Source organism: Oncorhynchus tshawytscha, linkage group LG25, assembly GCF_018296145.1.
Source record: "Oncorhynchus tshawytscha isolate Ot180627B linkage group LG25, Otsh_v2.0, whole genome shotgun sequence".
Classification (NCBI taxonomy): Eukaryota; Metazoa; Chordata; class Actinopteri; order Salmoniformes; family Salmonidae; genus Oncorhynchus; species Oncorhynchus tshawytscha.
In genome coordinates this window covers 44,373,123-44,399,996 of record NC_056453.1, presented here as the reverse complement: position 1 = coordinate 44,399,996, position 26,874 = coordinate 44,373,123, and the positions used below count along the sequence as shown (strand labels likewise).

At 49.7% G+C, this 26,874-nt stretch overlaps 1 protein-coding gene across 1 annotated transcript in view; it reads left to right on the top strand.

Annotated features, from left to right (window-relative positions):
• The first annotated feature begins 2,792 nt into the window (after positions 1-2,792).
• Positions 2,793-26,874, top strand: part of LOC112243879 (calcium uniporter protein, mitochondrial) — a 113,323-nt gene continuing 89,241 nt past the window's right edge. The window contains exon 1 of the mRNA XM_042305787.1: positions 2,793-2,977. Within this exon, the coding sequence (XP_042161721.1) occupies positions 2,861-2,977 (117 nt within the window). The 5' untranslated portion in view covers positions 2,793-2,860. The remainder of the gene's footprint in view (positions 2,978-26,874) is intronic.

Below are 26,874 nucleotides of genomic sequence, written 5' to 3'. Positions count from 1 at the left end.
GGCGAGTGCAGAAGCGCGTGGCGCGTCAACCTGTCCTTGGTTGCAACACTCACTACGAGTTCTAAACTGCCTCTGGAAGCAACTTCCATGGCAACGCAGCCGCACACAAGCCTAAGATCACCGTGTGCAATGCCAAGCGTCGGCTGGAGTGGTGTAAAGCTCGCCGCCATTGGACTCTGGAGCAGTGGAAACGCGTTCTCTAGAGTGATGAATCACACTCCACCATCTGGCAGTCCAACAGACAAATGTGTGTTTGGCAGATGGCAGGAGAAGGCTACTTGCCCGAATGCACGAGCAGGTGTCCACATACTTCTGGTCATGTAGTGTAGCTAATTAGCACAAGCTATAACATGGAGATATTAACATGTGGGAACAGTAACCTTATCAATTTAACGTTTTGTTTTTTGAAAATGGTTTCTTGCTGATATCATAGATAAGGTCCTTCTGCTTCCAAGACCGTACTCCAAGCGATGCCTGTTGATGTTTAGACCGAGTGTTGGGGCTCGTAATAACAAAACTCCCTTGTACAGAAGAACACCTTCTTCCTGTGACTTAAAAAAATAAAAATAAAAAGGAACTGAGAGTCGTGATTATGGGAGAACAGTAGCCTAGCCTACTTACTAAAGTGCAATACGTGATTATGGGAGAACAGTAGCCTAGCCTACTTACTAAAGTGCAATACGTGATTATGGGAGAACAGTAGCCTAGCCTACTTACTAAAGTGCAATACGTGATTATGGGAGAACAGTAGCCTAGCCTACTTACTAAAGTGCAATACGTGATTATGGGAGAACAGTAGCCTAGCCTACTTACTAAAGTGCAATACGTGATTATGGGAGAACAGTAGCCTAGCCTACTTACTAAAGTGCAATACGTGATTATGGGAGAACAGTAGCCTAGCCTACTTACTAAAGTGCAATACGTGATTATGGGAGAACAGTAGCCTAGCCTACTTACTTACTAAAGTGCAATACGTGATTTAAACACAGCTTGCTGTGTGAAGGTGATGAACATCTAAGGGCAACATCCTCAAAGTGTGGTTTGACAACTCAATTGGATCACATAGATGTTCTATCGGCTCTCTGCCGAGGTAGTTATTTGTCTGTAAACTAGAATGGACCGTTTATCTGATTTGGTCGAATCGTCCGCTCTGTACCGGGAAATATGAAGCATGGCAGAATAGCCTTTTCTCTCATTCGATGAAAAGTGTTTACACCCGCCCTTAGATGACTGATCTGCGAATCGGATCTCTTCTTACGCATTTCTTTGAAAATTATTATTTAATGTCTGTGGTTAGAGCCATGGCTTTTCCTCTCTTTTTCGCGCTGCTCTTTCTACATCTTATGTCGTAGCGAATAACAGAAATGAAACGGCATTTCATAAATCGATCATGGCTTTCATTATGAGTTATAGTTAAAGGTATTATTAGCTGTCTAGGCACTGTACAGTGTCTACCTCGCCTCTGTTTCTGAAATGCTTTCCTTGGGCTGTGTTGTATGTAAACGGTAACCCAGCCCCGCAGACCGCCTACTGTAGGTCTACTCCCCCGCTGTCCCTCTCCGCCTTGTCTCCCACTTGTCTCCACCTCCCTCCCTCCCTCCCTCTCCGCCTCCTCTCCGCCTCCCTCCCTCTCCCCCTGCCTCCCTCCACCTCCTCCTCCAACCTCTCCACCTCCTCTCCGCCTCCCTCCCTCTCCACCTCCTCTCCATCTCCTCTCTGCCTCCCTCTCCACCTGCCTGCCTGCCGCCTCCCTCCCTCTCTGCCTCCCTCCCTCCCATCCCGTCGTCTCCATCTCTTCTCCGCCTACCTCCCGCCTCCCTCTCCGCCTCCCTCCCTCCCTCTCCGCCTCCCTCCCTCCCTCTCCGCCTCCCTCCCTCCCTCCCTCTCCGCCTGCCTGCCTGCCGCCTCCCTCCCTCTCCTCCCTCCCTCCCCTCCCCGTCCCGCCCTCTCCATCTCTTCTCCGCCTGCCTCCCGCCTCCCTCTCCGCCTCCCTCCCTCCCTCCCTCTCCGCCTCCCTCCCTCCCTCTCCTCCCCCCTCCCTCCCTCCCTCTCCACATCCTCTCCGCCTCCCTCCCTCCCTCTCCACATCCTCTCCGCCTCCCCCTCTCCACATCCTCTCCGCCTCCCCCTCTCCTCCTCCATCTCCGCTTCCCTCCCTCTCCACCTCCCTCTCCGCCTCCCTCCCTCCCTCTCCGCCTCCCTCCCTCCCTCTCCGCCTCCCTCCCTCCCTCTCCACCTCCCTCCCTCCCTCTCCACATCCTCTCCGCCTCCCCCTCTCCACATCCTCTCCGCCTCCCCCCCTCTCCACATCCTCTCCGCCTCCCCCTCTCCTCCTCCATCTCCGCTTCCCTCCCTCTCCACCTCCCTCTCCGCCTCCCTCTCCCTCCCTCCCTCTCTGCCTGCCTCCCTCTCCGCCTCCCTCCCTCCCTCTCCGCCTCCCTCCCTCTCCCGCCTCCCTCCCTCCCTCCCCATCTCCCGCCTCCCTCTCCCATCCTCTCCGCCTCCCCCTCTCCATCTCTTCTCCGCCTCCCCCCTCTCCTCCTCCATCTCCCCGCCCCTCCCTCTCCACCTCCCTCCCGCCTCCCTCCCTGCCTCCCGCCGCCTCCTCCGCCTCCCTCCCTCTCCGCCTCCCCCTCCTCCCTCTCCGCCTCCCTCCCTCCCTCTCCGCCTCCCTCCGCCTCCCTCCCTCTCCGCCTCCCTCCTCCCTCTCCGCCTCCCTCCCTCTCCGCCTCCCTCTCCGCCTCCCTCCCTCTCCGCCTCCCTCCCTCTCCGCCCCCCCCCTCTCTCTGCCAGCCACGGTCTCGCCTGGTCCGCTTGCAGGATTCGCCTCTCCGAGCCTTCCGGATATTTCACTACAGAGATGGCTGCGAATGTGTGTAGATCAGTCCTTCTCTTGTCCCGTAGCAGCGGACATGTGGCCAGCGGGCTCCCCGCACTTGTTATCTCGTCACAGCGGCACCAGCAGCACATGAGACCGGTAAGACCTAGAAGCGGGCGAGGTGCGGGATAAGGGAGGGCAGCGATGGGCTATTTTGACTGTAGCTTTAATGACTGGGCTTGCTAAGGAAGTAACGCTAACTAGCCTCGTTAATAGTATTTATCTTCGTGGATATTAGTTGACTAAACTTTGTTAATCTTGGATATAATGGCAGTTTTTTTTGTCGGAAGTATTTGTGTTTGTTGCTACAACTGTTTAAAACGGGATACAGTCAGTCAATCACCTCCGGCGTTTTGTTTTGACAGCAATGCAGTTTTTAGGTGTCCTCTGTCGACCACTGGCCCGCAGTCTATAGTAATGCAGCTGTGTGGGCATTATTTACAATGTCCCAGGCTTGGTGAGAGCCTTTTGCTCTCTATTCATACGTATGAACCATATCAACGATTGAATCTAACTACACTCGTTTGGTGTGTTGTTGTTGTTGTTGTTGTTGTTGTTGCACGGAATCACCTTGAATGCAACAGTGAGCTACAACGTCCCAACTTCAATGTTGATGAAGTGCGAACAGCTGCACGGTAATATGGATGTGGCACCGTCCCCGGTTTGGACACCGACGAAAATGGATATACCACCTTGTGTTTTATCGTTCTCCATTGACCTGGTTTACCCAAATGCTCGCCATTCTATACATGTTTGTAATAGACTGCCCCGTTGGTTTTGTTTTCCCATGTCAATCGATGAGAGAGAGAGAGAAAGCCTCGTCGTACCGTGTCCGTTATGTGAACGGCAGGGACGCGGTGTGTGTAGTACGATAGCGGCATGACAGTGCGGCAGAATATAACTCCTTGTCTTGTCGTGGGGTGAACACTGAAGCCCTGCGTCTCCCTATAAGCGGCAGGGGAACTACATGCAGGAAGTGTAGGAAGAAACCCCCCCCCAAAACAAACACACCTATGTACAGCAGAACCAAGGAGTTCCTCAGACGCTTGATTATGTCAGTGTGTTGCTCTATATCCCTCCCTCCCTCCATCCCTCTCACCCTCCCTACTCTGCGGGGGTGTTTCCCTGTTCGGCTAAGAGCTCCAGGGTTTTCTTCCTGCAAGCTCAGGGCCCTGGAGGAATACATTATGCTTGTGCAGCACCACACACACACACACACGCACACATGCACATACTCACACTGTCATGTGCACAAGCACTCACACACACACACACACACGCACACACACACACATATACTCACACTGTCATGTGCACAAGCACACACACACACACACATCGGTCACACTGGGCTGCTTCCACACTGGCAGAAAGGTAATTGTGTTTGCGAGGTCCTGCCAATACTTCTCAATGGTGCAGTAATTACATCTGAGCCAGTCCACATTGTATGTGTGTGTGTGTGTGTGTGTGTGTGTGTGTGTGTGTGTGTGTGTGTGTGTGTGTGTGTGTGTGAGAGAGACTGTGTGCGTCCACCGCTTCAACTCAAACTCCTCAATAACAACCAGATGAGGGACGGAGACAGGACGAGATAGATAGAGTGAGACAGAGAGCAATACAGTGGAATGAGGATGTGAAGTCATGATTCCATCTCCCAAAGTCTTTGAAGAGGTAGGGCTTCAGATGATTATCTTAAATCCACAGCCACCCTCCCACCCCTCCTCATCCCCAAAGGGACGGAGAGAGCTGGCAAGTAGGGCTGGCAAAAATGATTGTATAACCATGTAACCGAAAGGTTATGGGATTAAGAACGTCATGAAAATAAAATAACCGTAATAACCATTTTTTAAATAATAATAATATATATGTATAATACTGTGGCAGCATGTATACTTAACAATGTGCTGCTCCTCCCTGAGACAAGCAAGGTGCAGCGTCAGAGGAGAGGGAAAATACATACATATATTTTTAAAAATATATATTTAGAAAAATAATATATTTTCGAAGGGTTATTACGGAGACCGTGGTCATTTGGCCATCATCCACAGTTCCATGACTGCCCTGTTGGTGAGTTAGCAGCTCAGATAAATATAAAATAAAGCTCGAGCCCTCTGGGTTTTACATGACTGCTGGCACTGGTGCTTACGACCTCTTTCAGTCGATGGTACCAGAACATGATTTTGTTGCACCAATTTTCTATACATATATTTTATTTTATTTACAATTGATAATGGATAATTATGTTCTTAACATTGATTTGGATACATTTACTGTAACGGCAAAGCAAAGCCTGTACTAAAAAGATGGCTATTTATTGCAGTTTTCAAGGTGTTTTCTTTTCCGCGAATTAGAAAAATAATAAAATGAAACTTGATACCAAAAACCACTTTATAAAAAATAATAAAATAATAAAATGATACTTGATACCAAAAACCACCTTATAAAAAATAATAAAATGATACTTGATACCAAAAACCACCTTATAAAAAAATAATAAAATGAGGGAAGAAGGACTTCAGGTTTCCTCTCTCAGAATCACATACCTGTGAAATCTATATTTTTGTGTAGTTGACCCATTAAATAAGATATGCACACCAACCAGACAGTTGTGTTTGGCTAACAGTGTTTCTGTAGATTACCTGTGATGGGAGTTTTCACAACAAACGACCACTGGAATTGATGCAAATAATCCTGATTCTGCCAGGTAGGAATAGGCTACTTTGTAGTTACCTTTTTCAATGACCTTTCCATCTACCTCAAAAACAGTTAGGCTATCGTTAGCATCGCTAACGGCTACATACAATCTTAGATGTGTCGGCCCTACGGGTACCGCGCACGGCCGGGCTCGGCATTCAGGTCTATTTACCAGGACGGGCCAGTGCACACTGAAACTACTGGCCCGAATGGGGGAGGTGGGGAGAACTGGCCTGGGACAAGATCTGACATGAAAATGAATGATGTGTGCATCATTTCAATAGCAAGTGATTTTATCTTTCATTTGTGGGGTCGACAAGTAGCCTACAGGGTTCACACACACATTGGCAAGTCAAAATAAAATACTTACATTTTTGTTTATTTTTAAATAACCCTTTCAAGTTATTTTTCAAATAACTTTTTTTTCTTTTTCATTGTTGTACTAAACTACAGAGAAAAAAAAATCTCCCTTCAAAATTGACATGTTCCCCAAAACACTGAAGTCTGTCCATGTGGTTACGTCATCTGTCCATGTGGTTTTCTGTCCATGTGGTAGCCTCACCTGTCCATGATATTCATGCATTGACACATCATTTTTAGCTTAAAAAATCTGTCCATGTGGTAGCTGAGTCATGTCCATGAATAGCTAGTCAGTCTGTCCATGTGGTAGCTGGTCACTCTGTCCATGTGGTAGCTAGTCACTCTGTCCATGTGGTAGCTAGTCACTCTGTCCATGTGGTAGCTGGTCACTCTGTCCATGTGGTAGCTGGTCAGTCTGTCCATGTGGTAGCTGGTCACTCTGTCCATGTGGTAGCTGGTCACTCTGTCCATGTGGTAGCTGTCACTCTGTCCATGTGGTAGCTGGTCACTCTGTCCATGTGGTAGCTGGTCACTCTGTCCATGTGGTAGCTGGTCACTCTGTCCATGTGGTAGCTGGTCACTCTGTCCATGTGGTAGCTGGTCAGTCTGTCCATGTGGTAGCTGGTCAGTCTGTCCATGTGGTAGCTAGTCAGTCTGTCCATGTGGTAGCAAGTCAGTCTGTCCATGTGGTAGCTGGTCAGTCTGTCCATGTGGTAGCTGGTCAGTCTGTCCATGTGGTAGCTGGTCACTCTGTCCATGTGGTAGCTGGTCACTCTGTCCATGTGGTAGCTGGTCACTCTGTCCATGTGGTGGCTGGTCACTCTGTCCATGTGGTAGCTGGTCAGTCTGTCCATGTGGTAGCTGGTCACTCTGTCCATGTGGTAGCTGGTCACTCTGTCCATGTGGTAGCTGGTCACTCTGTCCATGTGGTAGCTGGTCACTCTGTCCATGTGGTAGCTGGTCACCCTGTCCATGTGGTAGCTGGTCACTCTGTCCATGTGGTAGCTGGTCACTCTGTCCATGTGGTAGCTGGTCACTCTGTCCATGTGGTAGCTGGTCAGTCTGTCCATGTGGTAGCTAGTCAGTCTGTCCATGTGGTAGCAAGTCAGTCTGTCCATGTGGTAGCTGGTCAGTCTGTCCATGTGGTAGCTGGTCAGTCTGTCCATGTGGTAGCTGGTCAGTCTGTCCATGTGGTAGCTGGTCACTCTGTCCATGTGGTAGCTGGTCACTCTGTCAATGTGGTAGCTGGTCACTCTGTCCACGTGGTAGCTAGTCAGTCTGTCCACGTGGTAGCTGGTCAGTCTGTCCACGTGGTAGCTGGTCAGTCTGTCCACGTGGTAGCTGGTCAGTCTGTCCATGTGGTAGCTGGTCAGTCTGTCCACGTGGTAGCTGGTCAGTCTGTCCATGTGGTAGCTGGTCAGTCTGTCCATGTGGTAGCTAGTCAGTCTGTCCACGTGGTAGCTAGTCACTCTGTCCATGTGGTAGCTAGTCAGTCTGTCCACGTGGTAGCTAGTCACTCTGTCCATGTGGTAGCTAGTCAGTCTGTCTACGTGGTAGCTAGTCAGTCTGTCCACGTGGTAGCTAGTCAGTCTGTCCATGTGGTAGCTAGTCACTCTGTCCATGTGGTAGCTAGTCACTCTGTCCATGTGGTAGCTAGTCACTCTGTCCATGTGGTAGCTGGTCACTCTGTCCATGTGGTAGCTAGTCACTCTGTCCATGTGGTAGCTGGTCACTCTGTCCATGTGGTAGCTGGTCAGTCTGTCCATGTGGTAGCTAGTCAGTCTGTCCATGTGGTAGCTAGTCAGTCTGTCCATGTGGTAGCTAGTCAGTCTGTCCATGTGGTAGCTGGTCAGTCTGTCCATGTGGTAGCTGGTCAGTCTGTCCATGTGGTAGCTGGTCACTCTGTCCATGTGGTAGCTGGTCACTCTGTCCATGTGGTAGCTGGTCACTCTGTCCATGTGGTGGCTGGTCACTCTGTCCATGTGGTAGCTGGTCAGTCTGTCCATGTGGTAGCTGGTCACTCTGTCCATGTGGTAGCTAGTCACTCTGTCCATGTGGTAGCTGGTCACTCTGTCCATGTGGTAGCTGGTCACTCTGTCCATGTGGTAGCTGGTCACCCTGTCCATGTGGTAGCTGGTCACTCTGTCCATGTGGTAGCTGGTCACTCTGTCCATGTGGTAGCTGGTCACTCTGTCCATGTGGTAGCTGGTCAGTCTGTCCATGTGGTAGCTAGTCAGTCTGTCCATGTGGTAGCAAGTCAGTCTGTCCATGTGGTAGCTGGTCAGTCTGTCCATGTGGTAGCTGGTCAGTCTGTCCATGTGGTAGCTGGTCAGTCTGTCCATGTGGTAGCTGGTCACTCTGTCCATGTGGTAGCTGGTCACTCTGTCAATGTGGTAGCTGGTCACTCTGTCCACGTGGTAGCTAGTCAGTCGGTCCACGTGGTAGCTGGTCAGTCTGTCCACGTGGTAGCTGGTCAGTCTGTCCACGTGGTAGCTGGTCAGTCTGTCCACGTGGTAGCTGGTCAAACGTGGTAGCTGGTCAAAAACCATGTTGTAGCTGGTCAGTCTGTCCATGTGGTAGCTAGTCAGTCTGTCCACGTTAGCTAGTCACTCTGTCCATGTGGTAGCTACATCTGGTTTTAGCTAGTCACTCTGTCCATGTGGTAGCTAAACAGTCTGTCTACAGCTACATCTGTCCATGTGGTAGCTAGTCATCTGTCCATGTGGTAGCTAGTCACTCTGTCCATGTGGTAGCTTCAAATCTGTCCATGTGGTAGCTAGTCACTCTGTCCATGTGGCCTAGCTAGATCAGTCTGTCCACGTGGTAGCTAGTCACTCTGTCCATGTGGTAGCTAGTCAGTCTGTCCATGTGGTAGCTAGTCACTCTGTCCATGTGGTAGCTAGTCACTCTGTCCATGTGGTAGCTAGTCACTCTGTCCACGTGGTAGCTAGTCAGTCTGTCCACGTGGTAGCTAGTCACTCTGTCCATGTGGTAGCTAGTCAGTCTGTCCATGTGGTAGCTGATCACTCTGTCCATGTGGTAGCTGGTCACTCTGTCCATGTGGTAGCTGGTCACTCTGTCCATGTGGTAGCTGGTCACTCTGTCCATGTGGTAGCTGGTCACTCTGTCCATGTGGTAGCTGGTCAGTCTGTCCATGTGGTAGCTGGTCAGTCTGTCCATGTGGTAGCTGGCAGTCTGTCCATGTGGTAGCAAGTACAGTCTGTCCATGTGGTAGCTGGTCAGTCTGTCCATGTGGTATGGTCAGTCTGTCCATGTGGCTAGCTGGTCACTCTGTCCATGTGGTAGCTGGTCACTCTGTCCATGTGGTAGCTGGTCACTCTGTCCATGTGGTAGCTGGTCACTCTGTCCATGTGGTAGCTGCAGTCTGTCCATGTGGTAGCTGGTCAGTCTGTCCATGTGGTAGCTGGTCACTCTGTCCATGTGGTAGCTGGTCACTCTGTCCATGTGGTAGCTGGTCACTCTGTCCATGTGGTAGCTGGTCACTCTGTCCATGTGGTAGCTGGTCACCCTGTCCATGTGGTAGCTGGTCACTCTGTCCATGTGGTAGCTGGTCAGTCTGTCCATGTGGTAGCTGGTCAGTCTGTCCATGTGGTAGCTGGTCAGTCTGTCCATGTGGTAGCTAGTCAGTCTGTCCATGTGGTAGCAAGTCAGTCTGTCCATGTGGTAGCTGGTCAGTCTGTCCATGTGGTAGCTGGTCAGTCTGTCCATGTGGTAGCTGGTCAGTCTGTCCATGTGGTAGCTGGTCACTCTGTCCATGTGGTAGCTGGTCACTCTGTCAATGTGGTAGCTGGTCACTCTGTCCACGTGGTAGCTAGTCAGTCGGTCCACGTGGTAGCTGGTCAGTCTGTCCACGTGGTAGCTGGTCAGTCTGTCCACGTGGTAGCTGGTCAGTCTGTCCACGTGGTAGCTGGTCAGTCTGTCCACGTGGTAGCTGGTCAGTCTGTCCACGTGGTAGCTGGTCAGTCTGTCCACGTGGTAGCTGGTCAGTCTGTCCACGTGGTAGCTGGTCAGTCTGTTCCACGTGGTAGCTGGTCAGTCTGTCCACGTGGTAGCTGGTCCGTCTGTCCACGTGGTAGCTTAGTTTTCTGTTGACGTGGTGCTGAGTCACTTTCTGTCCATGTGGGCCCTAGCTCCAGTCTGTCCACGTGGTAGCTAGTCACTCTGTCCATGTGGTAGCTATCAGTCTGTCACTGGTAGCTAGTCAGTCTGTCCATGTGGTAGCTAGTCAGTCTGTCCATGTGGTAGCTAGTCACTCTGTCCATGTGGTAGCTAGTCACTCTGTCCATGTGGTAGCTAGTCACTCTGTCCACGTGGTAGCTAGTCAGTCTGTCCACGTGGTAGCTAGTCACTCTGTCCATGTGGTAGCTAGTCAGTCTGTCCATGTGGTAGCTGGTCAGTCTGTCCACGTGGTAGCTTGTCAGTCTGTCCACGTGGTAGCTAGTCACCCTGTCCACGTGGTAGCTAGTCAGTCTGTCCACGTGGTAGCTAGTCACTCTGTCCATGTGGTAGCTAGTCAGTCTGTCCATGTGGTAGCTAGCATCTGTCCATGTGGTTGCTATTCAGTCTGTCCATGTGGTAGCTAGGTCAGTCTGTCCACGTGGTAGCTAGTCATCTGTCCATGTGGTAGCTAGTCAGTCTGTCCATGTGGTAGCTAGTCAGTCTGTCCATGTGGTAGCTAGTCAGTCTGTCCATGTGGTAGCTAGGAACAGTCTGTCCATGTGGTAGCTAGTCACTCTGTCCATGTGGTAGCTGGTCACTCTGTCCATGTGGTAGCTAGTCAGTCTGTCCATGTGGTAGCTAGTCAGTCTGTCCATGTGGTAGCTAGTCAGTCTGTCCATGTGGTAGCTAGTCAGTCTGTCCATGTGGTAGCTAGTCACTCTGTCCATGTGGTAGCTAGTCACTCTGTCCATGTGGTAGCTATGTCACTCTGTCCACATGGTAGCTAGTCAGTCTGTCCACGTGGTAGCTGTCACTCTGTCCATGTGGTAGCTAGTCAGTCTGTCCATGTGGTAGCTAGTTAGTCTGTCCATGTGGTAGCTAGTCAGTCTGTCCACGTGGTAGCTAGTCACTCTGTCCATGTGGTAGCTGTCAGTCTGTCCATGTGGTAGCTATTCACTCTGTCCATGTGGTAGCTAGTCAGTCTGTCCATGTGGTAGCTTTGTCACTCTGTCCATGGGTAGCTAGTCACTCTGTCCATGTGGTAGCTAGTCAGTCTGTCCATGTGGTAGCTAGTCACTCTGTCCATGTGGTAGCTTGTCACTCTGTCCATGTGGTAGCTAGTCACTCTGTCCATGTGGTAGCTAGTCACTCTGTCCATGTGGTAACTAGTCAGTCTGTCCATGTGGTAGCTAGTCACTCTGTCCATGTGGTAGCTAGTCAGTCTGTCCATGTGGTAGCTAGTCACTCTGTCCATGTGGTAGCTGGTCACTCTTACCATTTCAGATGTTTAAGAGTTAAGGAGTGTACTATGTTTTAAAATGAGAAAAACAACCAAAAACCCTTTTGTAATGGAATGCTTTGTATGGAAAACCAAGTTGCAGCCAACAATGTTCTTTTGCCTCCAATAAGCACATGGTTTTACCACATCACCCTTCAATAGAAACGGAGGGGAAACTAATGAAAAACACCTACATCTCTCCGGAAAAAATGATCTGAAATTAAACAGAATAGTTATATTAGAGCAGTGGATCTTCTAAATCGGTTGTGGTAAATTCAAGAACCTCTTCCCACAGTAGGCCTAGAAGATATGATTGAGCCTTGGCTTTCACCATCTGGACTGGGGCGGCAGGGTAGCCTATTGGTTAGAGTGGAGGGGCGGCAGGGTAGCCTAGTGGTTAGAGTGGAGGGGCGGCAGGGTAGCAGCCGGATAAATCGTGTGGTTAGAGTGGAGGGGGGGGGATATATACGCTGGGATTATAATGGTTAGAGTGGGGGCTCTTGGGTAGCCTAATGGTCTACATTTGGGGCGGATTGGAGGCCTAGTGGTTAAATCAGGGGGGGCGGAACAGAAGGATTTGGTTCCTGTGGATGTTTCCGGCATCACACCATGGTTAGAGTGGAGGGGTGGCAGGGTAGCCCCCGTGGTTAGAGTGGAGGGGCGGCAGGGATGTTTGTTTCTGTGGGGGCGGAAGGGTGGCCTAGTGGAGAGTGGGGGGGCGGAAGGGTAGCCTAGTGGTTAGAGTGGAGGGGCGGCAGGGTAGCCTAGTGGTTAGAGTGGAGGGGCGGCAGGGTAGCCTAGTGGTTAGAGTGGAGGGGCGGCAGGGTAGCCTAGTGGTTAGAGTGGAGGGGCGGCAGGGTAGCCTAGTGGTTAGAGTGGAGGGGCGGCAGGGTAGCCTAGTGGTTAGAGTGGAGGGGCGGCAGGGTAGCCTAGTGGTTAGAGTGGAGGGCGGCAGGGTAGCCTAGTGGTTAGAGTGGAGGTGCGGCAGGGTAGCCTAGTGGTTAGAGTGGAGGGGCGGCAGGGTAGCCTAGTGGTTAGAGTGGAGGGGCGGCAGGGTAGCCTAGTGGTTAGAGTGGAGGGGCGGCAGGGTAGCCTAGTGGTTAGAGTGGAGGGGCGGCAGGGTAGCCTAGTGGTTAGAGTGGAGGGGCGGCAGGGTAGCCTAGTGGTTAGAGTGGAGGGCGGTAGGGTAGCCTAGTGGTTAGAGTGGAGGGGCGGCAGGGTAGCCTAGTGGTTAGAGTGGAGGGGCGGCAGGGTGGCCTAGTGGTTAGAGTGGAGAGGCGGCAGGGTAGCCTAGTGGTTAGAGTGTTGGACTAGTAACCGAAAGGCTGCCAGTTCAAATCCCAGAGCTGACAAGGTACAAATCTGTCGTTCTGCCCCTGAACAGGCAGTTAACCCACTGTTCCTAGGCCGTCATTGAAAATAAGAATTTGTTCTTAACTGACTTGCCTAGTTAAATAAAGGTAAAATAAAATAAAAATATGATGGTAGTGAACATCAGGCTGAAAGAAAATGCCTGTTGAATTGAAAGGTGAGAATGTCAGGATGCTTCTGTTGATTGATATCCTGTCACCTTTTCTAGTTTTGTTACTCTAATCAAATGCTACCCGTAGAATATTAAGGAGAGGGTGATACTCTAGTCAGTTATAAAGGGAACAGTGGGTTAACTGGTCAGTTGTACAGTGGGTGCATTCTAAACAGTGGGTTAACTGGTCTTCAGTGGGTTAACTGGTCAGGAACAGTGGGTTAACTGGTCTAGGAACAGTGGGTTAACTGGTCTAGGAACAGTGGGTTAACTGGTCTAGGAACAGTGGGTTAACTGGTCTAGGAACAGTGGGTTAACTGGTCTAGGAACAGTGGGTTAACTGGTCTAGGAACAGTGGGTTAACTGGTCTAGGAACAGTGGGTTAACTGGTCTAGGAACAGTGGGTTAACTGGCCTAGGAACAGTGGGTTAACTGGTCTAGGAACAGTGGGTTAACTGGTCTAGGAACAGTGGGTTAACTGGTCTAGGAACAGTGGGTTAACTGGCCTAGGAACAGTGGGTTAACTGCCTTGCTCAGGGGCAGAACGACAGATTTTTACCTTGTCGGCTCAGGGATTTGATCCAGGAACTGTTCGGTTACAGGCCCAATTCTTTAACCACTAGGCCACCTGCTGCCCACTTAGGGCTGGAACCTCGTTATCAGGGGCAACTGGGCGGGGGTGGGTCGACAGGGGCAGAGGTCAGGCCCCCCTCGTTGAGGATAATTCAATCAGGATGGGCTTAATTGAATTAACCCTTACCGCTGTGATTGACTCTACAGCTGAAGTTTTCCGGATTAGTGCTAAGAGACTGAGCCTGGCAGTTCAGTGGGAGGAAGAGAAAGCACTGGACATTACTGCTGACCATCGTCCTAAAATGAGAAACGTGATAGAAGTGTGTGTGTGTGTGTGTGTGTGTGTGTGTGTGCGTGCGTGTGCGTGTGTGTGTGTGCGTGTGTGTGTGTGTGTGTGTGTGCGTGTGTGCGTGTGAGTGTGAGAGAGATATAATGATTGATAAACATACAGCTAGCTATAAGAGCTGCCCTTAGGTTTCCTGATTTCATTTAAACCAGCAGCACTTTATAGGCTAAACAAGTGCTTTTTGGCAACACACACACACACATCTATCAAACTAACACATCTCAAGGGGGCTGTTTGGTTGTAAAATAAATAAATAAAATATGCCTGTTTATAATTGGCCAGTTTTTAATTAGGAAGAGAGATTTTTTGTTTGAAAGGACAAAGAACTCTGTACTGACGTGTGTGTGTGTGTGTGAGGTACTTGCATGAAGAAGTCGAGTGTGTGTGTGTGTGTGTGTGTGTGTGTGTGTGTGTGTGTGTGTGTGACACTCACATTTGAGTGTCATTAAGCTAGCAGTAATTGAGTACGGTTACATGCACACAATAACACAACGATTGTGAATCGTCAGATTAATATTGTAGTTAAATGTAAACATTTACAGGGTTTGCTAGAAGACCGATTTCCCCTAACAATCCTGTTACCATGGACACATCTGAAATCAAGCTGCCTGATGGGACTTTGATAAATGCAGAAAATCACCATTCAAAATAGAGTCTGTAACCACGACAACCATGTTATTTTTTGTGAAGCACCCCCCCCCCCATCATTGCTAGTTAAGCGTGTTCCTCATAAGGGGATTGTGTTGGATACTGCTCTGTGGAAGTGAGACTAGGTTGCTATCGGTTACGGCCGCTACACTAGACGAAAACACTGTCGGTGAAACATGATGTAGACACAGATGGATTGTCCCCGAAAAATCAGCTCCCTATTCGCTGTGTGTAGTCTTCTACTTTTCCATATGGCCCCTGGTTAACAGTAGTGTACTATATAGGTAATAGGGCCCTGGTTAACAATAGTGTACTATATAGGTAATAGGGCTCTGGTTAACAGTAGTCTACTACATAGGGCCCTGATCAACAGTAGTGTACTATATAGGGCTCTGGTCAACAGTAGTGCACTATATAGGGCTCTGGTCAACAGTAGTGTACTATATAGGGCTCTGGTCAACAGTAGTGTACTATATAGGGCTCTGGTCAACAGTAGTGCACTATATAGGGCTCTGGTCAACAGTAGTGCACTATATAGGCTCTGGTCAACAGTAGTGTACTATATAGGGCTCTGGTCAACAGTAGTGCACTATATAGGGCTCTGGTCAACAGTAGTGTACTATATAGGGCTCTGGTCAACAGTAGTGTACTATATAGGGCTCTGGTGCACTATGTAGAGAACATTTGGGACACAAACGTGTGTTTGGTGCTAGGCATGGAATGTCGAGTCTTCATGTCTGGCTTGTCGAGTCTTCATGTCCAGTGTGTCGAGTCTTCATGTCCAGTGTGTCGAGTTTTCATGTCTGGCTTGTCGAGTCTTCATGTCCAGTGTGTCGAGTCTTCATGTCCAGTGTGTCGAGTTTTCATGTCTGGCTTGTCGAGTCTTCATGTCCAGTGTGTCGAGTCTTCATGTCCAGTGTGTCGAGTCTTCATGTCTGGCTTGTCGAGTCTTCATGTCTGGCTTGTCGAGTCTTCATGTCCAGTGTGTCGAGTCTTCATGTCTGGCTTGTCGAGTCTTCATGTCTGGCTTGTCGAGTCTTCATGTCCAGTGTGTCGAGTCTTCATGTCTGGCTTGTCGTCGTCTTCATGTCTGTGTGTCGAGTCTTCATGTCTGGTTATGTCGAGTCTTCATGTCCAGTGTGTCGAGTCTTCATGTCCAGTGTGTCGAGTCTTCATGTCCAGTGTGTCGAGTCTTCATGTCCAGTGTGTCGAGTCTTCATGTCCAGTGTGTCGAGTCTTCATGTCTGGTTATGTCGAGTCTTCATGTCTGGTGTGTCGAGTCTTCATGTCCAGTGTGTCGAGTCTTCATGTCCAGTGTGTCGAGTCTTCATGTCTGGCTTGTCGAGTCTTCATGTCTGGTTATGTCGAGTCTTCATGTCTGGCTTGTCGAGTCTTCATGTCTGGCTTGTCGAGTCTTCATGTCTGGCTTGTCGAGTCTTCATGTCTGGTCTGTCGTCTTCATGTCTGGCTTGTCGAGTCTTCATGTCTGGCTTGTCGAGTCTTCATGTCTGGCTTGTCGAGTCTTCATGTCTGGCTTGTCGAGTCTTCATGTCTGGCTTGTCGAGTCTTCATGTCTGGCTTGTCGAGTCTTCATGTCCAGTGTGTCGAGTCTTCATGTCTGGCTTGTCGAGTCTTCATGTCTGGCTCATCTTCATGTCTGGCTTGTCGAGTCTTCATGTCTGGCTTGTCTGGCTTGTCGAGTCTTCATGTCTGTGTGTCGAGTCTTCATGTCTGGCTTGTCGAGTCTTCATGTCCAGTGTGTCGAGTCTTCATGTCCAGTGTGTCGAGTCTTCATGTCCAGTGTGTCGAGTCTTCATGTCCAGTGTGTCGAGTCTTCATGTCTGGCTTGTCGAGTCTTCATGTCCAGTGTGTCGAGTCTTCATGTCCAGTGTGTCGAGTCTTCATGTCTGGCGTGTCGTGTGTCGAGTCTTCATGTCCAGTGTGTCGGTTATGTCGAGTCTTCATGTCCAGTGTGTCGAGTCTTCATGTCTGGCTTGTCGAGTCTTCATGTCCAGTGTGTCGAGTCTTCATGTCCAGTGTGTCGAGTCTTCATGTCTGGTTATGTCGAGTCTTCATGTCTGGTGTGTCGAGTCCAGTGTGTCGAGTCTTCATGTCTGGTCGTCTTCATGTCTGGCTTGTCGAGTCTTCATGTCTGGCTTGTCGAGTCTTCATGTCTGGCTTGTCGAGTCTTCATGTCTGGCTTGTCGAGTCTTCATGTCTGGCTTGTCGAGTCTTCATGTCTGGTCATGTCGAGTCTTCATGTCTGGCTTGTCGAGTCTTCATGTCTGGCTTGTCGAGTCTTCATGTCTGGCTTGTCGAGTCTTCATGTCTGGCTTGTCGAGTCTTCATGTCTGGTGTCTGGTCATGTCGAGTCTTCATGTCTGGCTTGTCGAGTCTTCATGTCTGGCTTGTCGAGTCTTCATGTCTGGTGTGTCGAGTCTTCATGTCTGGCTTGTCGAGTCTTCATGTCCAGTGTGTCGAGTCTTCATGTCTGGCTTGTCGAGTCTTCATGTCTGGCTTGTCGAGTCTTCATGTCCAGTGTGTCGAGTCTTCATGTCTGGCTTTGTCGAGTCATGTCCAGTGTGTCGAGTCTTCATGTCCAGTGTGTCGAGTCTTCATGTCCAGTGTGTCGAGTCTTCATGTCTGGCTTGTCGAGTCTTCATGTCCAGTGTGTCGAGTCTTCATGTCCAGTGTGTCGAGTCTTCATGTCTGGTGTGTCGAGTCTTCATGTCTGGCTTGTCGAGTCTTCATGTCCAGTGTGTCGAGTCTTCATGTCCAGTCTGGCTGTCGAGTCTTCATGTCTGGCTTGTCGAGTCTTCATGTCCAGTGTGTCGAGTCTTCATGTCTGGCTTGTCGAGTCTTCATGTCTGGCTTGTCGAGTCTTCATGTCCAGTGTGTCGAGTCTTCATGTCCAGTGTGTCGAGTCTTCATGTCTGGTTATGTCGAGTCTTCATGTCTGGCTTGTCGAGTCTTCATGTCTGGCTTGTCGAGTCTTCATGTCTGGTCATGTCGAGTCTTCATGTCTGGCTTGTCGAGTCTTCATGTCTGGCTTGTCGAGTCTTCATGTCTGGCTTGTCGAGTCTTCATGTCTGGCTTGTCGAGTCTTCATGTCTGGCGTTGTCGAGTCTTCATGTCCAGTGTGTCGAGTCTTCATGTCTGGCTTGTCGAGTCTTCATGTCTGGTTATCTTCATGTCGAGTCTTCATGTCTGGTTATGTCGAGTCTTCATGTCCAGTGTGTCGAGTCTTCATGTCCAGTGTGTCGAGTCTTCATGTCTGGTTATGTTGAGTCTTCATGTCCAGTGTGTCGAGTCTTCATGTCTGGCTTGTCGAGTCTTCATGTCTGGTTATCTTCATGTCTGGCTTGTCGTCTTCATGTCTGGTTAGTCTTCATGTCTGGTTGTCGAGTCTTCATGTCCAGTGTGTCGAGTCTTCATGTCTGGCTTGTCGAGTCTTCATGTCTGGTTATGTCGAGTCTTCATGTCTGGCGTGTCGAGTCTTCATGTCCAGTGTGTCGAGTCTTCATGTCCAGTGTGTCTGGCTTGTCGAGTCTTCATGTCTGGTTGTCGAGTCTTCATGTCTGGTGTCGAGTCTTCATGTCTGGCTTGTCGAGTCTTCATGTCTGGCTTGTCTTCAGTCTTCATGTCTGGTCTGGTGTCGAGTCTTCATGTCTGGCTTGTCGAGTCTTCATGTCTGGCGTGTCGAGTCTTCATGTCTGTGTCGAGTCTTCATGTCCAGTGTGTCGAGTCTTCATGTCTGGCTTGTCGAGTCTTCATGTCTGGCTTGTCTTCATGTCTGTTATGTCGAGTCTTCATGTCCAGTGTGTCGAGTCTTCATGTCCAGTGTGTCGAGTCTTCATGTCCAGTGTTCATGTCTGGCTTGTCTTCATGTCTGGTGTGTCGAGTCTTCATGTCCAGTGTGTCGAGTCTTCATGTCTGGCTTGTCGAGTCTTCATGTCTGGCGTGTCGAGTCTTCATGTCCAGTGTGTCTGGCTTGTCGAGTCTTCATGTCTGGCGTGTCGAGTCTTCATGTCCAGTGTGTCTTCATGTCTGGCTTGTCGAGTCTTCATGTCCAGTGTGTCGAGTCTTCATGTCTGGTGTGTCGAGTCTTCATGTCTGGCTTGTCGAGTCTTCATGTCTGGTGTGTCGAGTCTTCATGTCTGGCTTGTCGAGTCTTCATGTCTGGCTTGTCGAGTCTTCATGTCTGTGTCGAGTCTTCATGTCTGGCTTGTCGAGTCTTCATGTCTGGCTTCATGTCTGGCTTGTCTTCATGTCTGGCAGTCTTCATGTGTCGAGTCTTCATGTCTGGCTTGTCGAGTCTTCATGTCCAGTGTGTCGAGTCTTCATGTCCAGTCTTCATGTCTGTCGAGTCTTCATGTCCAGTGTGTCGAGTCTTCATGTCTGGTCGAGTCTTCATGTCTGGTTGTCGAGTCTTCATGTCTGGCTTGTCGAGTCTTCATGTCTGGCTTGTCGAGTCTTCATGTCTGGTCATGTCGAGTCTTCATGTCTGGCTTGTCGAGTCTTCATGTCTGGCTTGTCGAGTCTTCATGTCTGGCTTGTCGAGTCTTCATGTCTGGCTTGTCGAGTCTTCATGTCTGGCCAGTGTCGAGTCTTCATGTCCAGTGTGTCGAGTCTTCATGTCTGGCTTGTCGAGTCTTCATGTCTGGTTATGTCGAGTCTTCATGTCTGGTTATGTCGAGTCTTCATGTCCAGTGTGTCGAGTCTTCATGTCCAGTGTCTTCATGTCGGTTGTCGAGTCTTCATGTCTGGTTGTCGAGTCTTCATGTCTGGCTTGTCGAGTCTTCATGTCCAGTGTGTCGAGTCTTCATGTCTGGCTTGTCGAGTCTTCATGTCTGGTTCTTCATGTCGAGTCTTCATGTCTGGCTTGTCGAGTCTTCATGTCCAGTGTGTCGTCGAGTCTTCATGTCTGGCTTGTCGAGTCTTCATGTCTGGTGTGTCGAGTCTTCATGTCTGGCTTGTCGAGTCTTCATGTCCAGTGTGTCTTCATGTCTGGTGTGTCTTCATGTCCAGTGTGTCGAGTCTTCATGTCTGGCTTGTCTGGCTTGTCTTCATGTCCAGTTCATGTCCAGTGTGTCGAGTCTTCATGTCTGGTCATGTCGAGTCTTCATGTCTGGCTTGTCGAGTCTTCATGTCTGGCTTGTCGAGTCTTCATGTCTGGCTTGTCGAGTCTTCATGTCTGGCTTGTCGAGTCGAGTCTTCATGTCCAGTGTGTCGAGTCTTCATGTCCAGTGTGTCGAGTCTTCATGTCTGGTTGTCGAGTCTTCATGTCCAGTGTGTCGAGTCTTCATGTCCAGTGTGTCGAGTCTTCATGTCTGTGTCGAGTCTTCATGTCCAGTGTGTGTCGAGTCTTCATGAGTCTTCATGTCTGGCTTGTCGAGTCTTCATGTCCAGTGTGTCGAGTCTTCATGTCTGGCTTGTCGAGTCTTCATGTCTGGTGTGTCGAGTCTTCATGTCCAGTGTGTCGAGTCTTCATGTCTGGCTTGTCGAGTCTTCATGTCTGGTCTTCATGTCGAGTCTTCATGTCTGGCTTGTCGAGTCTTCATGTCCAGTGTGTCGAGTCTTCATGTCTGGCTTGTCGAGTCTTCATGTCTGGCGTGTCGAGTCTTCATGTCTGGCAGTGTCGAGTCTTCATGTCTGGCTTGTCGAGTCTTCATGTCTGGCTTGTCGAGTCTTCATGTCTGGCAGTGTCGAGTCTTCATGTCTGGTTATCTTCATGTCTGGCTTGTCGAGTCTTCATGTCTGGCTTGTCGAGTCTTCATGTCCAGTGTGTCGAGTCTTCATGTCTGGCTTGTCGAGTCTTCATGTCCAGTGTGTCGAGTCTTCATGTCCTTCATGTCTGTGTCGAGTCTTCATGTCCAGTGTGTCGAGTCTTCATGTCCAGTGTGTCGAGTCTTCATGTCCAGTGTGTCGAGTCTTCATGTCCAGTGTGTCGAGTCTTCATGTCTGGCTTGTCGAGTCTTCATGTCCAGTGTTCATGTCTGGCTTGTCGAGTCTTCATGTCTGGCTTGTCGAGTCTTCATGTCCAGTGTGTCGAGTCTTCATGTCCAGTGTGTCGAGTCTTCATGTCTGGCTTGTCGAGTCTTCATGTCTGGTGTGTCGAGTCTTCATGTCTGGCTTGTCGAGTCTTCATGTCCAGTGTGTCGAGTCTTCATGTCTGGCTTGTCGAGTCTTCATGTCTGGCTTGTCGAGTCTTCATGTCTGGTTATGTCGAGTCTTCATGTCTGGCTTGTCGAGTCTTCATGTCTGGCTTGTCGAGTCTTCATGTCCAGTGTGTCGAGTCTTCATGTCTGGCTTGTCGAGTCTTCATGTCTGGTTATGTCGAGTCTTCATGTCTGGCTTGTCGAGTCTTCATGTCTGGCTTGTCGAGTCTTCATGTCTGGTTGTCGAGTCTTCATGTCTGGCTTGTCGAGTCTTCATGTCTGGTTGTCGTCTGGTTTGTCGTCTTCATGTCTGGCTTGTCGTGTGTCGAGTCTTCATGTCTGGCTTGTCTTCATGTCTGGTGTGTCTTTCATGTCTGGTTATGTCGAGTCTTCATGTCCAGTGTGTCGAGTCTTCATGTCTGGCTTGTCGAGTCTTCATGTCTGGTGTGTCGAGTCTTCATGTCTGGCTTGTCGAGTCTTCATGTCTGGTCTCTTCATGTCTGGTCATGTCGAGTCTTCATGTCTGGTTATGTCGAGTCTTCATGTCTGGCTTGTCGAGTCTTCATGTCTGGCTTGTCGAGTCTTCATGTCCAGTGTGTCGAGTCTTCATGTCTGGCTTGTCGAGTCTTCATGTCTGGTTATGTCGAGTCTTCATGTCTGGCTTGTCGAGTCTTCATGTCTGGCTTGTCTGAGTCTTCATGTCTGGCTTGTCGAGTCTTCATGTCTGGCTTGTCGAGTCTTCATGTCTGGCTTGTCGAGTCTTCATGTCTGGCTTGTCTGGCTTGTCTTCATGTCTGGCTTGTCGAGTCTTCATGTCCAGTGTGTCGAGTCTTCATGTCCAGTGTGTCGAGTCTTCATGTCTGGTTATGTCGAGTCTTCATGTCCAGTATGTCGAGTCTTCATGTCCAGTGTGTCGAGTCTTCATGTCTGGTTATGTCTTCATGAGTCTTCATGTCTGGCTTGTCGAGTCTTCATGTCTGGCTTGTCGAGTCTTCATGTCTGGCTTGTCGAGTCTTCATGTCTGGCTTGTCGAGTCTTCATGTCTGGCTTGTCGAGTCTTCATGTCTGGCTTGTCGAGTCTTCATGTCCAGTGTGTCGAGTCTTCATGTCCAGTGTGTCGAGTCTTCATGTCTGGCTTGTCGAGTCTTCATGTCTGGCTTGTCGAGTCTTCATGTCTGGCGTGTCGAGTAGGGCATTTTTCTGCTATTGTACATTACGATAAATCACCTATAGGTCGTTACTACAGGAATGTGAAGTGTGAAATTTTGCGTTTGCTAATATGTGTGATATGTTGATGGGACAATTGATAGCTATAACATTTTGAAATTAGTAGTAGTTTTAAGGGTCATATACAAAATTACGTTGGTGCGTACTAATGTTATAAACTTATCATTCTGTTTATTGTTATTGTTATAATTCAGTGAATTTAACATGATATGAATTTTGGTCCATTGCCTCCAGCTTTAGAATAGGGTTTCCATTTGAGATCCAAATTAACTCGTCTTTTCCCATCTCTACCAAAAGAGTCCAGTGAATTTCTATCTCACCTATTCAAACTGAAACCCTCCCTCATTTATTTAGTTGACCTCATCTCAAGAGGTTCAAAGTCTCTTCAATCAGTTTAGAAAGTATTTGGGTTCTGTATGACTCTTAAACCTGTTATTATCCTGGCTGGGTTCTGTATGACCTCTAAACCGGTTATTATCCTGGCTGGGTTCTGTATGACCTCTAAACCGGTTATTATCCTGGCTGGGTTCTGTATGACCTCTAAACCGGTTTATTATCCTGGCTGGGTTCTGTATGACCTCTAAACCGGTTATTATCCTGGCTGGGTTCTGTATGACCTCTAAAGCGGTTATTATCCTGGCTGGGTTCTGTATGACCTCTAAACCGGTTATTATCCTGGCTGGGTTCTGTAGGACCTCTAAACCGGTTATTATCCTGGCTGGGTTCTGTAGGACCTCTAAACCGGTTATTATCCTGGCTGGGTTCTGTATGACCTCTAAACCTGTTATTATCCTGGCTGGGTTCTGTATGACCTCTAAAGCGGTTATTATCCTGGCTGGGTTCTGTAGGACCTCTAAACCGGTTATTATCCTGGCTGGGTTCTGTATGACCTCTAAACGGTTATTATCCTGGCTGGGTTCTGTATCTAAAGCGGTTATTATCCTGGCTGGGTTCTGTAGGACCTCTAAACCGGTTATTATCCTGGCTGGGTTCTGTAGGACCTCTAAACCGGTTATTATCCTGGCTGGGTTCTGTATGACCTCTAAACCGGTTATTATCCTGGCTGGGTTCTGTAGGACCTCTAAACCGGTTATTATCCTGGCTGGGTTCTGTAGGACCTCTAAACCGGTTATTATCCTGGCTGGGTTCTGTAGGACCTCTAAACCGGTTATTATCCTGGCTGGGTTCTGTATGACCTCTAAACCGGTTATTATCCTGGCTGGGTTCTGTAGGACCTCTAAAGCGGTTATTATCCTGGCTGGGTTCTGTAGGACCTCTAAACCGGTTATTATCCTGGCTGGGTTCTGTAGGACCTCTAAACCGGTTATTATCCTGGCTGGGTTCTGTATGACCTCTAAACCGGTTATTATCCTGGGTAAATCACTTGGCCAGCTTCACAAGGTGAAATACATTAAAAACATCAATTCTCAAGTCCAGCTTGAACACTGTGTTTGTTGTTGTTGATGGAATCTTAGCAGAATTTAGGAAACTCTGACCATCAATGTAACTGACATGAACTGGATTTCCTCATTTTGTATCTAAAAGTGTTTAGCTGTAGCTAGATAGCAGCCAGACTGTTCTAGACGTAATCTGGTTAGTACAGTAGCTGGGCTATAACGGCACCTTTCAGTAGAAGCTGGGCTATAATGGTGGACATCAGCACCTTTCAGTAGAAGAACACTGTGCTTTTGGATGGTAGCAGCGGTGAGCCCTAACCCACTGTTCCCCTGAACAAGACAGTTAACCCACTGTTCCCCTGACCAAGGCAGTTAACCCACTGTTCCCCTGACCAAGGCAGTTAACCCACTGTTCCCCTGAACAAGGCAGTTAACCCACTGTTCCCCTGAACAAGGCAGTTAACCCACTGTTCCCCTGAACAAGGCAGTTAACCCACTGTTCCCCTGACCAAGGCAGTTAACCCACTGTTCCCTGACCAAGGCAGTTAACCCACTGTTCCCTGAACAAGGCAGTTAACCCACTGTTCCCCTGAACAAGGCAGTTAACCCACTGTTCCCCTGACCAAGGCAGTTAACCCACTGTTCCCCTGACCAAGGCAGTTAACCCACTGTTCCCCTGACCAAGGCAGTTAACCCACTGTTCCCCTGACCAAGGCAGTTAACCCACTGTTCCCCTGACCAAGGCAGTTAACCCACTGTTCCCCTGACCAAGGCAGTTAACCCACTGTTCCCCTGACCAAGGCAGTTAACCCACTGTTCCCCTGACCAAGGCAGTTAACCCACTGTTCCCTGAACAAGGCAGTTAACCCACTGTTCCCCTGGACAAGGCTGTTAACCCACTGTTCCCTGACAAGGCAGTTAACCCACTGTTCCCCTGAACAAGGCAGTTAACCCACTGTTCCCCGAACAAGGCAGTTAACCCACTGTTCCCCTGGACAAGGCAGTTTAACCCACTGTTCCCTGAACAAGACAGTTAACCCACTGTTCCCCTGAACAAGGCAGTTTAACCCACTGTTCCCCTGGACAAGGCAGTTTAACCCACTGTTCCCTGAACAAGACAGTTAACCCACTGTTCCCTGAACAAGGCAGTTTAACCCACTGTTCCCCGGGGTGCCGAAGACGTGGGATGTCGAATTTTAAGGCACCACCCCCCCCTCTGCACCTCTCTGATTCAGAGGTGTTGGGTTAAATGAGGAAGACACGTTTCGGTTTAATGCATTCAGTTGGTCAACTGACGAGGTGTTGTCATGTGTTGTTGCTGTCTTGCTATGTTGTCGTCTTAGGTCTCTCTTTATGTTGTGTTGTGTCTCTAGTCGTGATGTGTGTGTGTGTTGTCCTATATTTATATATTTGTTATTATTTTTAATCACCGTCCCCCCAGGAGGCCGTCCTTGTAAATAAGAATGAGGTCTTAACTGACTTGGTGAGTTAAATGTAAAGGTTCAATATAAATAAATAGGTCCCCCTTTTACTGCCATTGCTAATTATGGTGCTAACCATATGCTTCTGCTGTGCCTATCCCTCTCTCTGTCTCTGGCCTTGTCTCTTCTTCTCTTCTTTCCCTCTCCCATCTCTCCTCTCCCCTCTCTCCCTGGCCTTCTCTCTTCTTTCCCTCTCCCATCTCTCCTCTCCCCTCTCTCTCTGGCCTTTTCTCTTCTTTCCCTCTCCCATCTCTTCTCTCCCCTCTCTCTCTGGCCTTGTCTCTTTCCCTCTCCCATCTCTCCTCTCCCCTCTCTCTCTGGCCTTCTCTCTTCTTTCCCTCTCCCATCTCTCCTCTCCCCTCTCTCTCTGGCCTTCTCTCTTCTTTCCCTCTCCCATCTCTCCTCTCCCCCCTCTCTCTCTGGCCTTGTCTCTTTCCCTCTCCCATCTCTCCTCTCCCCTCTCTCTCTGGCCTTGTCTCTTCTTTCCCTCTCATCTCTCCTCTCCCCTCTCTCTCTGGCCTTGTCTCTTCTTTCCCTCTCCCATCTCTCTTGTCCCTCTCTCTGTCTCTGGCCTTGTCTCTTCTCTCCCTCTCCCATCTCTACTCTCCCCTCACTCTCTGGCCTTCTGTCTTCTTTCCCTCTCTCATCTCTCCTCTCTCCTCTCTCTCTGGCCTTGTCTCTTCTTTCCCTCTCCCTCTCCCCCTCTCTCTCTGGCCTTGTCTCTTCTTTCCCTCTCCCCTCTCCCCCATCTCTCCTCTCTCTCTGGCCTTGTCTCTTCTTTCCCTCTCATCTCTCCTCTCCCCTCTCTCTCTGGCCTTGTATCTTCTTTCCCTCTCCCCTCTCCCCTCTCTCTCTGGTCTTGTCTCTTCTTTCCCTCTCCCATCTCTCCTCTCCCACCTCTCTGGCCTTGTCTCTTCTTTCCCTCCCATCTCTCCTCTCCCCTCTCTCTCTGGTCTTCTCTCTTCTTTCCCTCTCTCCATCTCTCCTCTCCCCTCTCTCTGGCCTTGTCTCCTCTTTCCCTCTCCTCTCCCCTCTCTCTCTACGCAGGAGACAAGTATTATAATGTGAATGATAATATGACAGAGTTTCAGTGGGTAATAAACTGATTCACTCAGCTCTACTGGGGAACAGCTGAGTCCCTCAGCTCTACTGGGGAACAGCTGAGTCACTCAGCTCTACTGGGGAACAGCTGAGTCCCTCAGCTCTGCTGGGGAACAGCTGAGTCCCTCAGCTCTACTGGGGAACAGCTGAGTCCCTCAGCTCTACTGGGGAACAGCTGAGTCACTCAGCTCTACTGGGGAACAGCTGAGTCACTCAGCTCTACTGGGGAACAGCTGAGTCACTCAGCTCTACTGGGGAACAGCTGAGTCACTCAGCTCTACTGGGGAACAGCTGAGTCCCTCAGCTCTACTGGGGAACAGCTGAGTCCCTCAGCTCTACTGGGGAACAGCTGAGTCCCTCAGCTCTACTGGGGAACAGCTGAGTCACTCAGCTCTACTGGGGAACAGCTGAGTCACTCAGCTCTACTGGGGAACAGCTGAGTCGCTCAGCTCTACTGGGGAACAGCTGAGTCGCTCAGCTCTACTGGGGAACAGCTGAGTCCCTCAGCTCTACTGGGGAACAGCTGAGTCGCTCAGCTCTACTGGGGAACAGCTGAGTCGCTCAGCTCTACTGGGGAACAGCTGAGTCGCTCAGCTCTACTGGGGAACAGCTGAGTCGCTCAGCTCTACTGGGGAACAGCTGATTCGCTCAGCTCTACTGGGGAACCGCTGATTCGCCCAGCTCTACTGGGGAACCGCTGATTCGCTCCGCTCTACTGGGGAACCAATACACTCTGGAGTACAGTAGAGTAGAGTGCAGTAGAGTAGAGTGCAGTAGAGTAGAGTGCAGTAGAGTAGAGTGGAGTAGAGTGCAGTAGAGTAGAGTGCAGTAGTCTGCAGTAGAGTGGAGTAGAGTGCAGTAGAGTAGAGTGGAGTAGAGTGCAGTAGAGTGCAGTAGAGTGCAGTAGAGTGCAGTAGAGTGCAGTAGAGTGCAGTAGAGTGCAGTAGAGTGGAGTAGAGTGCAGTAGAGTAGAGTGCAGTAGTGTGCAGTAGAGTGGAGTAGAGTGCAGTAGAGTGCAGTAGAGTGCAGTAGAG